We start from the raw sequence: 15,922 nt of genomic DNA, 5'->3' as shown, positions 1-15,922 counted from the left end.
TGTATAACGTCTAAAGTTTCTAAAGAGTCTCTCAAAGTCCAGTCTACTTGGTATTGAAAATCCCATGTGTTATAGAACGGCGGGTCCACTATAAAGAAAACATTTTCCTTGTCTTTATATTTTTCATACAACTCTGTCCAATGACATCTCACAAACTCTATACCCTCAATATATTTTTCTATGTCCTCTTTGAAAACATTTGTATAGTTAAGATATAAAACTTTTGACATAAGTGTTTCAATGTCATGAACTTTTATAGCACCACTATATAATAGTCTAGCAGATATACTATCCCAGTCTATATATTCTGCTTTTTTCAAAACCTCTCTCACAATATTTTTGTTATCTAATGGTATACGTTCCATCTTACCTATAGGTATCTTTTCTTTTAACTCTTTCAATATATTGTTTGTGTCTGGAATATGTTTGAGACGGTCCATATAGTTGTCGAAGTCATTGCATATAATCTTTGAGTCAGGAAATACGGTATGACATAAATGGGATATATAGAAACTTCCACCGAACAAATCTACAAATGTTAGACCATTCGGTAGTTTCTTAAGTTCTCTCAATATAATATCTTTACATCTACTCTTATTTCCAAAGAACGGTAACGGTGGTTTTGTAAAATTCATTTATATATAATAATAAAAATGTTTTTACCCGAAAAGTGACAGAAAAGTGACAAAACATGAAAACATATATAATTTGTGAAAAGTGACACCATTAATATGATGTAAATAACAACGGTTTTGGTTTTGTCACCGGCTGGTCGGCTGGGGTTCGGTCCTCCTCTTGGGTCTTGGGCAAAATTTCTTATGGGCTAGAGGGCGCAACGCGCCTGGAAGCCCCACTACCTTTTGTTTAGAATCTCAAAAAATAAATAGCAAACACATATCTTTTATTATATGAATAAAAAATAAATATTATTATAAGATATCTTTAATAAAATGAGTACAAACAGACAATGTATAACAAAATGAGTACAAACAGACATTCTTTTATATAAAAATTTGAAATCTCAAAAAAGATGCAGTTTAAATAATGGCTATATGGTCAAAATGAGTTTACAAATACAATCTAGAGTACATATATAGATACCTCATGATCTTCAAAATGCTAAAAAAGCAAAATTTTTGAAAAAAAAATTATGATCAGGTAAATATTGTACATAAATGCATTTTAAAAGGCTATCTATTCATTTACACCAAATAGATGCATTTTCCACCCAAATAAAACTCAATGTTGATCGATATATCTGAAAAATACGAATTTCACCTCACTTTGTTTCGCTTCATATTATTTTCTAGTAAATAACTCAAGCTCGCTTCATTTTCCCTGGTATAGTGAGAATTTATTAAAAGGAGTAATTTTCTTTTGATATTGTCGTTTCTTAATTCAATGTTTGCCTTTTGGACAAGTAAGTTACACCAGATTAAGAACATTCCTTCTGTTAATATAGCCATTATCAGAAGGCTTGAGGTATATTCTTCCTTGAAGAATATCTTTTAAATTATTGTCTTGAGTGAAGGTCCTAACCATCCATTTCCAGCAAATGATACCATGATTGAGGACTGGTCAATGACAAACCACGACTTTCTGCCCTTCATCATTATGTAGAAATGAAGTAACTTATCTGCATGGAAAAGGGGTTGACTTCACTTTTGACAAAAAGTGATGATATTATATATATATTTTATTTATTTATTTATTTTTTATTTTCTCGTTCTGTTCTTTAATTTGAAATTTATTTTGGAAATTTATATTTGATGGATTCTCACTACTGAGATTTGAGTATACTATATATTTATATTGAACATAATTTACAATGTCAAAAAAATTGTTACTTTACACAAAGTTTCAATTTTAGAAAATTTAGCATGCTGTATGATTCTTTATGTTGTTTCTAACATTTTGCATTAACAAAAATCCCCTGGCTAAAACTTAATTTACGGCGCGGTTCAATTTTAACGACATTTTTTAACGCGATACGAGCGTAAGTCCATAGAATGTGTTTTGAGGGAAACTATAAAAATCCAAAATAGAGGTAAGTGCGCCATTATTACCTGCGAAGTTACATGGAATAAATCGAAGAGTAAGTACAAGATGATCTTGCATCTTTCCAAGTAAATGAAATTTATTAAAATTAAGATGATAATATTCATTTATAGTATGTGTATGATGTGTTTTCAAAATTTCTTCAAATAAAATGCAATGATAATTTTTGAATAATTTTTTCTTGTGTATATTTCATTTTTTATTAGTGAAAATATCATTACATCAATAAGGAAAGCACAATCCAAATTCATATTAGTTAAATTAATCTACGACCAAAAGCCCGCCAAATTTGAATTAAACCTCCAATTTAAAATTTTCAAGTCTACGGAACCATCCTTGGATCATAGTAATCATTCATTACAAAATGGAATCTTTTGGTATTGTGCGGGCGATACCATAGATTTCTTTTTATTGATAATGCTATTGAACAAGCTCATTCCGTGGATTTTCATTTAGAACTTTGTTTCATGAGTTTCTCGAACAAGATAACATCTGAAACCTTTTGTGCGGGCAAAAGAAGGGATGTTTGTTGATTGAAAAATGCTCATTTAAAAGAAGTTCTGAAAAGAAATTTGGAGATGATTTGTGGGTTGTGTAAGGTGTAGGTGTTGTGATATATTTGGAATGGAATGATCCTTACCTAAGTCATTGACTCATCCTTACCTCAGACATATACTCATCCTTACCTCAGACAAAAAGTCATCCTTACCTCAGTTATTGACTCATCCTTACCTCAGACAACAACTCATCCTTACCTCAGTCATTGACTCATCCTTACCTCAGACAAAAAGTCATCCTTACCTCAGTTATTGACTCATCCTTAACTCAGACAAAAAGTCATCCTTACCTCAGTCATTGACTCATCCTTACCTCAGTCATTGACTCATCCTTACCTCAGTCATTGACTCATCCTTACCTCAGTCATTGACTCATCCTTACCTCAGACAAAAATTCATCCTTACCTCAGTCATAGACTCATCCTTAACTCAGTCATTGACTCATCCTTACCTCAGTCATTGACTCATCCTTACCTCAGACAACAACTCATCCTTATCTCAGTCATTGACTCATCCTTACCTCAGTTATTGACTCATCATTACATCAGTCATTGACTCATCCTTATCTCAGTCATTGACTTGTTAGATACTTTAAATTGATTTTGTGCTTCATTTCTTTCGATTTCAAATAATCCTATGCAAGGAGGCAATGTTAGTTGAGAAATAGTAGTGTCTTTCTTAATTTCGTGAATGCATGGAAATTTAACACCGAACTTACTCTTAAGAATCAATTCCTGATCAATGCACCATTGTCCGCATGTAGGATGAACATTCAAGAGCTGTTTTGCATATTTCTTTTGGTTGCTTAGTTCTCGACTAACATTTGTATTTACAATTTTCGGTACATCCTTTTCTCTCTGCATTATATAATCTGAAAGGAGATGAATCATCAGCTTGAAATCAAATTTTCCTGCCGAAAATTTTTCTAAGATTTTTTGATATTGCAAATGGAAACTTTCGGCATGATTGGATGGGCCAATAAGGCATTCCCTAAAACACAAGCAGAATTTTCCTTTTTTATTAATGCAAAATTTGTTATATTTTTGAATGGCATTCGATGAAATCGCACCTTCATTATGCCATTCTTCGAGTAATTGAGTATATTGAATAGCCTTCGCTTCATAATCCTCTTGCCTTATGGCTCTGATTGTATCCTCGATCATGCCATCCACCATGCTTCCCTCAGACAGTAGATTTAGCACATGGCGTATACAAGCCCATATGATTAATTCTTTATCTTTTGCAAACTTTTTAATTCCAGTTCCTAAATCACCAAGGAATGGAATTTCTCTGATTCTTTCGATTGTAACACCAGATTTTTCTAAAGAGGCAAAAAACAGTTTGTAAGCTTCTGCGTTTTCGGATGGACCAACATAGAAGCCCATAGGAATCCCTGTATTATAAATAACTATTTGAGGGACTATTAAAATATAATCTACAATTGGGAAGGTAGCGTCGACCTCAATCAATTGAATTTTGCAGTTCGGATTCATAAGCAATTGCGCAGATATTGGTGATACCCAAGAGACCCATTCGACTCTATGTCCTTGACAAAACATTTGATATGTTTCATTATCATCACAATAATGAACTCGCACACGTCCTGGAAGGGTTTTTAACTCATCATAAATATCTCTTTCGTCTTCTGTTTCTGGCCGGTCAATTATATTATATTTAATTAACTTCGTACGAAATTTATTTTTGGTTTGTGGGGATGGCAAAATTGATTTGTGAATTTTAAGATATGAATCTTCGTCAATCATCATGCCTTCAGGGAGATTTTTTAATTGAATTGAAAATAAATTCCCTTTAACAAGGACAATATCAAATAATGTTTTTTTGTTTGTTGAGGTAATTAAGCTTTCCTTTATATATTTAAAATTGTATACTATCCTGTATCGAAATAAATCCGTTTTAGGATCTTTAACCGATGCATTTTTGATCTCCAAAAATGACGGTAAATAACTTAAAAATTCGTATACTTGAAATGGATTCAATAATTTATTTTTGTTAACAGTGAGCTCAAAATTTTTGATTTTATAAGGTATTTTGGAATTGCATTCGAAAAATAAAAGCCTTGAATATAGTCCAATATAATTCGATGATTCTGTATCATATAATTTGTTAAGAAAATTTATATCTAACATTTTATACATTGTCTCCAGATAAAATGCTTCTAAGCCAGATGCCGTTGTTATATGTTTGATACAGCTTTTTGCGGTATCCTTATTTAAAAATGTACGAAAAATAAGGAATTCATTATATTTTGCACAGTTAAGTAATACTTGCCCTTGAATTCTTCTTTCATTCAGATTATTTTGTTTTAGAAATCCGATGTAATCATGAGTTGAAATCAAAAATGGAAGCATATTAGCATTGACACAGTTTGATCCTGCCAAAATCCATTTGGGCACAGTTCCATCATTCAAAAGATCAAAGTCGAAATAAGATCCGTTGTAAATTTTAACATAATTATTAAAGTTTTTATCTTTGATGCCCTGTGCAAACTGATTGAATACATTTGTGGCAGAGAAATGCAAAGCTAAATGAGCGATATGCAAGTGATCATCAAGAAATCGAAAGTCAACATTCGAAAAGTTATATGTAGTATCATCATTTAGAAGATGTAATATTAGATTGGCTGTCGATTTATATGGATAACATGTAATTAAATCTTCATATAATATATTAATCATTTGCTTATTTGTTTTTACATCATCTTTTATGTTTGATCTACCTTTCAAATTATAGAAACTGCATTGTTGAATTGTCTGGAAGTCTAAGTATTTATCGACCACATAAAGAAAAAAAGCAAAATTATTGTCAATAAAGATTTTCATATCATTACACTCCCATATTGTAATGTATGTATAAATAATGATCTCCAAAAGATCAAGCCTTTTTATGGCAAGATTGGAGAAATAGTTGATATAAACAAAGCAAGGAATTTTTTGAAATTGCTCATAAGAAATTCCGGCAACACTAAGAGCTTGAGCAATATCGGTGTGTGTGTAAGCCAGTATGTTTTTTTCGATTTCTTTGAGTAATATGGAAATTGTGTTCAAATCTAGGTAGTTGGTACAGTTAATATACTTGAAAGGATCAATTGCTTCGATTTTTGGTTCTTCAACAAAAAAAGGCTCGCGGGTCTCATCAGGAACCATGTCCTTAGGAGTCTGGGCCATAAGCGAATTTGAAATAATAAACGGATTTTAAACTGAAATACAGAGAGATAAAAATATTTAAAAATATAAGGAAATGAATCAAAAAAAATATAATTAAAAAGATTTAAAATTTATAAAAAAGGGAAAAAAATTTAATAAATGATTAGGAAGAATGTGATGTGAATGCGTAAGGAATATATATAAGAAATTATAGTGTTGGATGTCAAAGAGAGACTGAGTGTTGGATGTCAAAGAGAGAGACTGAGTGTTGGATGTCAAAGAGAGAGACTGAGTGTTGGATGTCAAAGAGAGAGACTGAGTGTTGGATGTCAAAGAGAGAGACTGAGTGTTGGATGTCAAAGAGAGAGACTGAGTGTTGGATGTCAAAGAGAGACTGAGTGTTGGATGTCAAAGAGAGAGACTGAGTGTTGGATGTCAAAGAGAGAGACTGAGTGTTGGATGTCAAAGAGAGAGACTGAGTGTTGGATGTCAAAGAGAGACTGAGTGTTGGATGTCAAAGAGAGAGACTGAGGTAAGGATGAGTCAATGACTGAGGTAAGGATGAGTTGTTGTCTGAGTTAAGGATGAGTCAATAACTGAGGTAAGGATGACTTTTTGTCTGAGGTAAGGATGAGTCAATGACTGAGGTAAGGATGAGTTGTTGTCTGAGGTAAGGATGAGTCAATGACTGAGATAAGGATGAGTCAATGACTGAGGTAAGGATGAGTCAATGACTGAGGTAAGGATGAGTCAATGACTGAGGTAAGGATGAGTCAATGACTGAGGTAAGGATGAGTCAATGACTGAGGTAAGGATGAGTCAATGACTGAGGTAAGGATGACTTTTTGTCTGAGTTAAGGATGAGTCAATAACTGAGGTAAGGATGACTTTTTGTCTGAGGTAAGGATGAGTCAATGACTGAGGTAAGGATGAGTTGTTGTCTGAGGTAAGGATGAGTCAATGACTGAGATAAGGATGAGTCAATGGCTGAGATAAGGATGAGTCAATGACTGAGGTAAGGATGACTTTTTGTCTGAGTTAAGGATGAGTCAATGACTGAGGTAAGGATAAGTCAATGGCTGAGGTAAGGATGAGTTGTTGTCTGAGGTAAAGATGACTTGTTGTCTCAGCTAAGGATGAGTTGTTGTATGAGGTAAGGATGATTTATTCTCTTCACTACCTATTACTGACGGGTCCATGGTAGTATTCATTTTATTTTTATCGTTTTATTTTCCTTCAATTTCAACTCTAAGCATCAACTATCACACAATAGTTCCTCTACCTTACACCCAACCAATCCCATATTGAATCTTAACTTTTCCTCCTGATATTGATAAAATAAATTTCAATTGTTCGTTTCCAGATCTTGTTAAAGAAAAAAAATTCACTCCTCTTAGATACAAAGAGAACTACTCTATCTAAATTTTTCAAAAAAATACATTTTCTTATTTTACATATTAAAAAGTACCAATTTTTATTTCAAAATTTGAAATTTATGATTTTTTTGGAAAACTTTTCGATTTTCTGACACGGTAGATGCTTTTTATTTTATACACTATGCCTAAAATTAATTTTTCAAACTAAAAAAATCCTAATTAGATAATTTTTCAAATATTTAATAAGTTAAATTGAATATTATTAAACTATGTTATTATTTAAATAATTTCCATCTTTTGTAATGCATCAGCACATTACCTGAAAACTTTTTAATCATTCTAGAACAAACCAACATCGTATAATCCCATCATAGCTAATCATCCATTACAATTCTGCCTATTCAAGAGCTCGTGGTGAATTTCCTAAGTTCATTCCCATTCAAAATAAAGATATTCAACAAATTTCTTCCAAAAGAACTTCGTAAACTAACTAACAAGAATAACATCTTCCATTATTTTCAACATAAATACATTTTCAAAGAATAAAAAGTTCTTTAATGATTTTTTATTTGGTGAGAAATCTTGCAACATTATTCTTTCATACTCAACTTCAATACAACAACTAACATATGATAGTTGGAAAAAATCACATAATAGAGCAGGTAAGTATTGTGAAGCTGAACTTTTATTTATCTGGTGTGATATGACCAAGCGAGGGACTCAGACTGCTGTATCTGTGGAGCAACATGACCAAGCGAGGGACTCAGACTGCTGTATCTGTGGAGCAACATGACCAAGCGAGGGACTCAGACTGCTGTATCTGTGGAGCAACATGACCAAGCGAGGGACTCAGACTGCTGTATCTGTGGAGCAACATGACCAAGCGAGGGACTCAGACTGCTGTATCTGTGGAGCAACATGACCAAGCGAGGGACTCAGACTGCTGTATCTGTGGAGCAACATGACCAAGCGAGGGACTCAGACTGCTGTATCTGTGGAGCAACATGACCAAGCGAGGGACTCAGACTGCTGTATCTGTGGAGCAACATGACAAGGTGATTCAGTTTGCATTGATTGATAGTTCAATATCAGACCAATACTTCTCTTCCATGTTGCGGGCATGGCGAGGCATTTTCAAGATTGGTACCGAAATTGGCTACTATCCCTAAATGCAACAATCATAAATGACACTTTTATCAAAAAACGTGTTTAATTCAAATTTGGCGGGCTTTTGGTCGTAGATTAATTTAACTAATATGAATTTGGATTGTGCTTTCCTTATTGATGTAATGATATTTTCACTAATAAAAAATGAAATATACACAAGAAAAAATTATTCAAAAATTATCATTGCATTTTATTTGAAGAAATTTTGAAAACACATCATACACATACTATAAATGAATATTATCATCTTAATTTTAATAAATTTCATTTACTTGGAAAGATGCAAGATCATCTTGTACTTACTCTTCGATTTATTCCATGTAACTTCGCAGGTAATAATGGCGCACTTACCTCTATTTTGGATTTTTATAGTTTCCCTCAAAACACATTCTATGGACTTACGCTCGTATCGAAAAAAAAAAAAAAAAAAAAAAAAAAGGTAGTGGGGCTTCCAGGCACTTCGTGCCCTCTAGCCCTGAAGATGTTTAGTATAAATGAAGTTTTTATTCGGAAAATTGTTAGTCTTCTTGGTCGAAAACATTATATAATGTTTCACTTTTCACAAATTATATATGTTTTCATGTTTTGTCAAGACTTCTTCTTCGTAAATGTTTTGTCAAGACTTCTTCTTCGTAAATGTTTTGTCAAGACTTCTTCGTAAATGTTTTGTCAAGACTTCTTCGTAAATGTTTTGTCAAGACTTCTTCGTAAATGTTTTGTCAAGACTTCTTCGTAAATGTTTTGTCAAGACTTCTTCTTCGTAAATGTTTTGTCAAGACTTCTTCGTAAATGTTTTGTCAAGACTTCTTCGTAAATGTTTTGTCAAGACTTCTTCGTAATGAGTGTAAATGACCAAAAATAATGTTTAGGTGAAGAGGTGAGATGTCACCTGTTTTCTCACCTCATTTCTCACCCGTTGAATTTTCATGAAATTTACACCAAAAATAATGTTTAGGTGAAGAGGTGAGATGTCACCTGTTTTCTCACCTCATTTCTCACCTCTTGAATTTTCATGAAATTTACACAGAATTCAATAAAAATAATGTTTAGGTGAAGAGGTGAGATTTCACCTGTTTTTTCACCTAATTTTTCACCCTCTTGAATTTTCATGAAATTTACACCAAAAATATACTACTAGGGTCATTTACGAAGAAATCTCAACAAAGTCTTTACGATGAAATCTTGACAAAGTCTTTACGAAGAAATCTCAACAAAGTCTTTACGAAGAAATCTCAACAAAACATAGACAAGAAAGTTCATGAGAAATTAGATGAAGAAGTCTTAACAAAGTCTTTACGAAGAAATTCATGAAAATTCAAGAGGTGAGAAATGAGGTGAAAAAAGAGGTGAAATCTCACCTCTTCACCTAAAATATATTTTTGGGTCATTTACGAAGAAATCTCAACAAAGTCTTTACGAAGAAATCTCAACAAAGTCTTTACGAAGAAGTCACAATAAAGTCTTTACGAAGAAGTCACAATAAACATCTGTCAAAAACCGCTTTTTAACTTCACTTAAAATGCCACGTAAGCTACGTAAGAATATACGTAAGAGGAAGAGAGCATTGAAACATCCAATAGTAAAACTGACACCACAACAACAGTTGCAACAACAAATGATGAATGACCCCACTATGTTGCAACAAATGTCAAGCAATCCTATGCTTTTAAACCGAGTTGTTGGTGCACAGAGTGGAGGTTTAAGAGCGGCACTTTTAGCGAAAATGGCAGGCTATGGTGGAGCTGCAGACGGAACAGCTTATAACCCTCAAAGTCAAATGAATTTGAGTTCACTCAAAAATCAAATAACAGATGTCAAAAAGTCAAACATAGACATACAGAAGCAAATAAGTGAAAACGAAAAGAAACTAGAATATGACAGACACACAAAGAAACTCAATGAGTTAAACGTAGAGAAAAAGAAGAAAGAAGAACAACTGAAAGAACTAAGTACAGAGGAATATGCGAAAAAAGTGTCAGAAAAAGCAACAGAAGTAGCAAAAATGGAACAAGATGTCATAAATTTGAAAAACCATACTACTCAATATAAAATACTGAAAGATGAAGAGATAAAACAAAAAGCCCTGAAGACATATATGGATAGCGATGAGTATAAAAAAGAAGTTGAAGCAAATGTAAAGGCAGAAAAACTTTTACAGTTGCAAAACCAAACCGTACAGTATGAAAACTTAGCACAAGAAAGTAAAAATAACGACGCGGCTATGCAAAAGGCAATGAAAAGCGCAGAATATATAAAAGCCAACAATGACTGGTTAGATGCCCAAGCCAACGCTAAAGCAGCCCAACTCATAGGGTCAATAAGGACAAAAATACAAGCGGATGAAGATAGTTCAAATGAAGCTTTAACAAATGCTGACTTTAAGAACGCTTTCGAAGCTCTTCATAGTAAGGTGAAACAAGTGAACGACTTCTCATCTGGAAAGAAACTGAAGTCTGAAGGTTTCGACAAAGAGTTAAGAGAAGTAGCACAAAATATGACGAAAATAACAGATGCAGCAACGAGACAGGCAGTTCAAAGTGCCTATGACGCCGTTAGAGCAACTGTTGTGGAAAGTCAAGAAAAAGAGTTACAACAGACCAAAACAGACCTAGTAAATGCTTTCTTAAAAACGAAAAGTCAGGTAGGACATTACGCTGCAGATGGAACATATGTGCCAGCTGGTGGAACTTATATACCACCAAACCCTCCAAGAGAAGCACCTGCACCAGGACTACCTAGAACATTTACATCGTCACATGGACACAGACACAGGCATGCACAACAACCAGCACAACAACCACCTCCACAACCAGCACAACAACCAACACAACAACCAGCACAGCAACCAACAGTTCAAAACCCTGCACAACAACAACCACAAACAGAGCAAGGACATAAAAGAAGTAGAGAACAAGGAAACCAAGAATTCTTAAAAATGCTTAAAGAAGAGTGTGGTTTCCCAGATACTGTTGACTTTAGTGACAGATATAAAGAAGCTATTAGAAAGTTCAAGGATGGAAATACTGACCCGAACCTATTTAGCTTTATGGCTCAGCACCAAAACGGATATAATCTCAAACCTGGAAAATACAAGCTCGCTAAGGGATATGATTTAATAGCATATCATCCAAATGACATGGATGAATTTACTCCGAGATATTTGATGTCAGAGCTAAATGACAATTCAACTTTCGTCATGAAACGCGTAAAAAATAGAGACGGAACGAAAGAACAAAAGCTTATGAATGCGGATGACGTAGATAGGGAAATTGTTGAAAACGGTCTCGGAATATATGAAATGCCAGCAGATGAGGTACAAGAAACTCCACAGGAAGAAGTTCAGATACAACCAGACATGGAAGAAATAGTTCAGCAACAACAGCTAGAAGAGCCTGAAGGAAACGAACAAGTCCTTCCTTTGGAAACTAACTTCACAGAACTAGATGAAGATTTGGAACAGCCGAAAAATCTTGACCCTCAACAAGAGTATGCGGAGAATATGGAATATTTCCAAGAGTCTAAAAAAAATTCGGCTGACATAGTAGAAGAATATCGAAAAATGTTTGCCGACATACAAAAGACTCCAACATCAGATGAAAATATCCAGCATAGAATGGAAGAACTGAAAAAAAATGTACACAAATACAACAACCCTTTTTACTTACGAGCATTTAACGTTCAATCTTCGGATGAACTCGGTGAAAATAAAAGGTTAAATTTCAAGAAAACATATAGAAATGAAACATTGTTTAAAGTTCATTCAGAACCTAACCAAGATGGAAACAAACCTACTTTTGTTTCTGCAGACGATGGAACTACAATGAGATGGGGTCATAAGCTAATCCAGATAGGTGGTTCATAAACTTACAACCACAATTCCAAGAAGTTGTAGACGCAATGGAAGTCAATGGTGAACGAGATATAGCTGGTATTTTAAGCGCGGCTTTAATGCCATTGAAAGATATGAAACATGCAGATATTTTGGACCAGTATGAAATGAACATGGCTGATGGAAATATAACACCTGACGTTCTAGAACATTTATCTCAAAGAACTACACAGAACCATAGAGATGGTATATTTGGTGAAGAGTTTAGAAAGAAAGTTAGGGAGGGAGAAGGAAGAGAACCTATTGTACATGACCTTGCAAACGAAAGTTTACAAAATGTCATAAAAACTTACTTTTGCAGGCGATGAATCGAGAAGGGATGAATATTTAAGAAAACTCAAATGGACAGTACCAAATGAAATGTTAGTATTGAAAAACATGTTCCTTGACAAAATAAAACCAACTACAGAAATAAACGACGCAAGACTGAAAGATTGGGTAAAAGCTTTCCATTCACAAAAGATATAGTTGGTAACATGGAAAGAAAACCAGAATGGCTACAAAAACATATATTTGGAAACGAGCATATTCCATATGGACAGGCACTGTTTGAAGAGCTTGAACCGGAACTCAGGAAAGAGTCATGCAAACAATACGCGAAGACTCAAATACAGACTATGACAAACTCTTTCTAGGATATAGGTTACCTGAGATGGGCGACCAGAGCCAAAAGGCAAAAAGGACATGGGAAATTTGCAACATACTAGATGAACATAATGCAAAGATGCAACAACTTCAAGCAGAGGGCAATGAAGGAAAAAGAAGAGTTAAAAACTCAGTCAGGAAGAAAGTAAAGCTTGGTCCACGTGGGTTCTATTATGACATATAAATCCAACTATTCTATATTTTTACTCATATGAAATGTACGCCGCTCAGAATATAACGCCAACAGTTTTGGATGCTATGAATGGAAATGTTTCCGAATGGTATAACGAATGCGACAATGCCATTAGAAGGTCAGAAATAGTTCCTGGAACTTACGAATATACAACTGCTGTTTTTATGAAATGTAGGTGAGTTTGGAGAAGGTTCTTCAACAACAGTAGATATTGCTTGCGACAGGTTTCATATTATTTCTATTGACAACTCATTCTTATACGTGGAACAAGACATTGAAAAAACCTTCTGCCAAGTTGTCTGACAAGAAAGGTTGCAATGGAATTTTCTATGTCGGATACAATATGCTCCAGAAGTTTCATGGGATATAAGATATATTCTAACTCTGACTTAGTTCAAACAGTAACATGGGCAAACTATGAATGGTTCGCTTGAGAAACTCAGTACAACCACAAGCTAGAGAACAAACAGACCAGTATGCAACTATTGAGAAAATAAGAAGACTTGACCCTAACGTTCCAGGAGTTTATGTTGACCTTTCTGGACAAACTGCAGCAGCAGTAACCAAAGTAAAACTGAAACTTAGAGTTCCTTTGTCATCTTTCCTCATCTTCAGGTTTTTAAGATACTTGCCAAACTGGGCAGGAAAAATTTCTATCGAACTTACTCCAAGCAAAATAACTTAGTCATTGCACCAACACAAGACCCATTCACTCTTACAGAAGTAGTGGGAACAAATAAAATGTCATTCGCCGACTTTTGCAAAAACAAAGTTGACTTAGACTTTGGTTTCTCAAACCTCAACACTGAAGTAAACTATTATTTCAATGCTGCTGGAGATGCTTGGGACCCAGTTTAAGTTCACATGCGAAAAGTTTGAATGCAAGAGAATAGAAAGCAGACTTGCAGTCTATATGTTGGACCCAGATATTTCAATGCTTTAGCTGCCAAATATATTGCAGTTCCACTTATGTTCCCTATACACCAAATATCTGTCAAAGACTTTGCAGGTGAAGTTGGAAACCAAAGTGCTGACCAGGTGCAAGAACAGATATTGCTTTAACAACTGCAATGAAACATGCAGATACTATGTTTGTACTGTTCAGACGAACTATAAATGACTATTCTTGTTTCTACAACCCTGGTATTAAATATCATATAAACATAGATGGCAAATACTATCCAAAGAAAGAATATCTACAGTTGAGGATATGAGGTCATACAACTTGACATTAGATGCTATGAACTTTAACAACAACTTCACAACAACCATTAACCCTGAAATGCAAAGTTCTATTATGCCATATGTGAAAGTATGGACTCATCAGGAGCTCAAAAAACTCTCAATATACAAATGGAGACCGTTCAAACTTTTGGCTTGGCATTCCATTTGCTGACTCAGAGACTTTATGGGTGGTATTTCAACTGTTGGTACAGTTCAAATACAAATATACTGGTGACAGAGACGGTCCAGATGAATTGAAAGCAAAGAAGTTTACAAAACCAATAGCACTTTTCACGGAAGATGCTCTTTTTGAAGATTCGTTCGATGAAACCTGCTGGGGCTCCTCAGATTGGTATAACGACAGCTTCCATCGAGCAGATTTTGGCAGCAGGTCAGTAAGTTGTTCTTGAACTGACTTCTCTCCGTCAAATATTGACAGTACGCCAGTTTTGATATAATATTGTATTAAAAACTTTCCTTTAGAAATATCGGTCAAGTTTTGTTGTTATATTTTTGTCTGCTTCAAGAAATTTCACCATCTCGGTTATATACCAACTTTCTTTGCTTTATGAAAATATTTTGGTTCAGCAAAGACTGCTATTCTATAACATTTTCCATTGTTTGTATAAAGAACTATTCTATCAATGAACTTGTATTGTTTGTGTGTGTAAACTTTGTTTTGCTTCAATTCGAAGAGATACTCAAATACGTCCATCTTTTTATTCTAAGTAAAATGTCATTTCCGAAAAATAGAAGCGTAAGTGTTTCAAAAGGTTTAATGGCGATGGCAGTGATTGAAGTTAAATTCACCAACTCAAACAAACAGTCAAAGTGTTGTTGTCAATGTCAAGAAAGAGATGTTGAAGTGGGGAAACCATACGAAGACGAAGATGGTATAACAATAGTTCCTGTAAAAGAACAACCAACATATCCTGAAGTTAGCAGAGACTTAAGTTCTGTTGCAGATATTCGAAACGACTACAACAACTTAAAGACAAACTTAAAACTCAGGAGAAGATTTGTCAGGCTTTGGTATAATGTTAAACTTGGTCGAACACAACCCTGTAAAAGTGAACTCATATGTCATCGCACCTCATGAAATTTTGAAAGAACTATTGAAACTTTTTGACAGAGGCAGACGATATAAACATCAAAGAAATAGAACCCGACATTGCTTGCTGTGGTGTTTCATACAATGTCATTGACAAGATATACGTTATGAAAGGAGGTGAAACGTTGAACTTAAAATATAGTTTCCCAGACGTCATAAAAATATTTGACGACCACAACATTTCATTAAAATTTAGTTGCTAAGTAAAAATGTCAAAACTTCTTGAAAGATGTTTGAAGAAAAATAATATAGACTTTATTTCATGTAAAGGACTTTACACACTTTTGAACGATATGAAAGACCCTGTTTTGTTTGTTCGTGTAGACAAAGGAAAGTTCTATGTCTTTACAAAATATTTGAACTTCTTTAGACAGAGAACTTCAAGAAACGCCATGTGAAAGTTTAGATGAAGTTCTTCTCCACTTTCAGAAAAACTTTTAAATATATGTAAAATGGCAGAAGACATAGTGGTTTATACTATTACGACTAAAAACCCTGAGTCATATAATTCTATAACAACAAACTTACAAAGTCCTCA

General features: G+C 34.1%; 3 protein-coding genes and 1 pseudogene across 4 annotated transcripts, besides 2 other annotated features; 2 read left to right on the top strand and 2 right to left on the bottom strand.

Moving 5' to 3' along the window:
* Window positions 1–3,750: 3,750 nt before the first annotated feature.
* On the bottom strand, window positions 3,751–4,174 carry TVAGG3_0121090 (uncharacterized protein; the record flags this gene model as incomplete). Its single annotated transcript, XM_051223550.1, has 1 exon — window positions 3,751–4,174. A coding segment is annotated over one exon (424 nt), but the record flags the coding sequence as incomplete, so codon positions are not given.
* Window positions 4,175–4,412: 238 nt separating this feature from the next.
* TVAGG3_0121080 (uncharacterized protein) lies at window positions 4,413–5,800 on the bottom strand (the record flags this gene model as incomplete). Its single annotated transcript, XM_001298055.2, has 1 exon — window positions 4,413–5,800. A coding segment is annotated over one exon (1,388 nt), but the record flags the coding sequence as incomplete, so codon positions are not given.
* A 2,934-nt stretch (window positions 5,801–8,734) lies between these two features.
* Window positions 8,735–8,831: a terminal%2Cinverted (terminal inverted repeat of Maverick-3 transposon ID:TVAGG3_0120840).
* Window positions 8,735–15,922: part of a mobile genetic element that runs on past the window's edge.
* Window positions 9,842–10,176, top strand: TVAGG3_0121070 (protein of unknown function, DUF4106 family; the record flags this gene model as incomplete). The annotated part of the gene is made up of 1 exon (XM_051223549.1): window positions 9,842–10,176. A coding segment is annotated over one exon (335 nt), but the record flags the coding sequence as incomplete, so codon positions are not given.
* On the top strand, window positions 11,258–12,640 carry TVAGG3_0121060 (annotated as a pseudogene). Its single transcript has one exon. A coding segment is annotated over exon 1 (1,383 nt).

This window comes from Trichomonas vaginalis, chromosome IV, assembly GCF_026262505.1.
Source record: "Trichomonas vaginalis G3 chromosome IV, whole genome shotgun sequence".
Classification (NCBI taxonomy): Eukaryota; Parabasalia; order Trichomonadida; family Trichomonadidae; genus Trichomonas; species Trichomonas vaginalis.
This window is presented reverse-complemented; position numbering and strand designations above follow the sequence as displayed.